Source organism: Neophocaena asiaeorientalis, unplaced genomic scaffold, assembly GCF_003031525.2.
Source record: "Neophocaena asiaeorientalis asiaeorientalis breed wild unplaced genomic scaffold, Neophocaena_asiaeorientalis_V1.1 scaffold253, whole genome shotgun sequence".
Taxonomy (NCBI): domain Eukaryota; kingdom Metazoa; phylum Chordata; class Mammalia; order Artiodactyla; family Phocoenidae; genus Neophocaena; species Neophocaena asiaeorientalis.
In genome coordinates, this window is record NW_020174553.1 from 2,545,007 (window position 1) to 2,546,377 (window position 1,371).

Here is a 1,371-nt window from a genome sequence, read left to right on the forward strand (position 1 = left end):
TTAAACGTAAATTAATGAATTCTCAAATTCTCCAGGTTTCTAAGCTAATCAGGTATTTTCACTGTACCTGGGCAAAAATGCATCCGAATTCGTATTAAGTGGATTTGCAGGATGAAATCTAAATTTACCTCTTTCACTCTCATTTAAATCCTGAAAAACAAAATCAATAAAAATCTATACAAAATTATTAAACACTCAGGGAGGGTTTGACTAAAGAGCGCAGGTTTAGAGCAGCGATTCCCGCAGTGTTCTGAAACTCAAAGCCAGTAACCAATGCCAATCGGTAACCCTTTCCATCCCTTAATTACAGGATAATAAAGGTAAAGAACAGGAGAGGATAAAAAAGGGTTACATTTCAAAAGAAAATATAAGTCTTAAAATGGAAAAGCCATCGGAACCTCACAACGCAGATGACGTTGGAAAAGAACAAACCCAGGTAGAGCGTGGAACTCTGCAGAACCACGTCGCGCTCCCGGACCCTGGCAGCAGACACTGGGAGGACTCCGCCTCCAGGAACAATCTCATTGGAGCGCACCTGCCCCTTTTCCGCATGCGCACAATGGGCAAACACTGCAGGCTCTTCTCGTCGCCTTTCCCACCCCCGAATTCCGAGCTCCGATTGGTTCGCTTCACGGGGCCGCCCCTTCGGTCCACCCAATGTGGAAGCCGCCTCGGCGCTCCGCCCTCCCTGCCGGCAGCGGGCCGCGGCGCAGCCTGTAAACCCCGGCGGCGTGTGGGGATGGCGGCGACGGCGGCGACGGCGGTCACGGCTGGCAGGCTACTGCGGCTCCGCGCGGCCGGGGCCGAGGGACACTGGCGTCGGCTGCGTGGCGCGGGGCTGCCGGGGGGCTTCCTGCAGCCCGCCTCGGCCGACGGGGATGCGGCCCAGAGGCGGCAGGTGGCTCACTTCACTTTCCAGCCTGACCCGGAGCCACTGGAGTACGGTGAGCTAGGGACTGCCCTGTCCGCTCCCGCGCTACCCAGACTCCCACGCCCGCGGGAGGTCATAACGGGTGCCGCCCTGCCTGTTCTGGGCGGGGTCCGTCGGGCTGACCTCCTTGCATCCCGGCATAATCCCTGCCCTGCCCTCCGGAGCCTTGTTCTACCTTAGGGTGTGACTGTGATTTCTTCCTTGCTCCATTTTTGTGACTGCTCAACCCTCGAGAGGCAGCCCCTCGGCACCCTCGAGATGGGTGACAAGGCACACCAGGTGTGCAAGGGCCTGGGGGTGGAGGGGTTGTGCCAGGGACAGCCTCCCTTTCTCCACTCTCTATCCTTGCTTTCCCAAGTGCCCCCCGCCCCGCAGAGTTGTCCCAGCTTGCCCATTGCTGGGCCACAAACTACAGGCATCGGTATGTTAAAAAAAAAAAA

General features: G+C 56.6%; 1 protein-coding gene across 3 annotated transcripts in view; it reads left to right on the forward strand.

Annotated features, from left to right (window-relative positions):
- The first annotated feature begins 721 nt into the window (after window positions 1–721).
- The window catches only part of BCKDHB (branched chain keto acid dehydrogenase E1 subunit beta), a 231,325-nt gene continuing 230,675 nt past the window's right edge, over window positions 722–1,371 (forward strand). For all 3 annotated transcript variants that reach the window (XM_024757453.1, XM_024757455.1, XM_024757454.1), the window contains exon 1: window positions 722–944. In XM_024757453.1, the coding sequence (XP_024613221.1) occupies window positions 740–944 (205 nt within the window). In that variant the 5' untranslated portion in view covers window positions 722–739. The remainder of the gene's footprint in view (window positions 945–1,371) is intronic.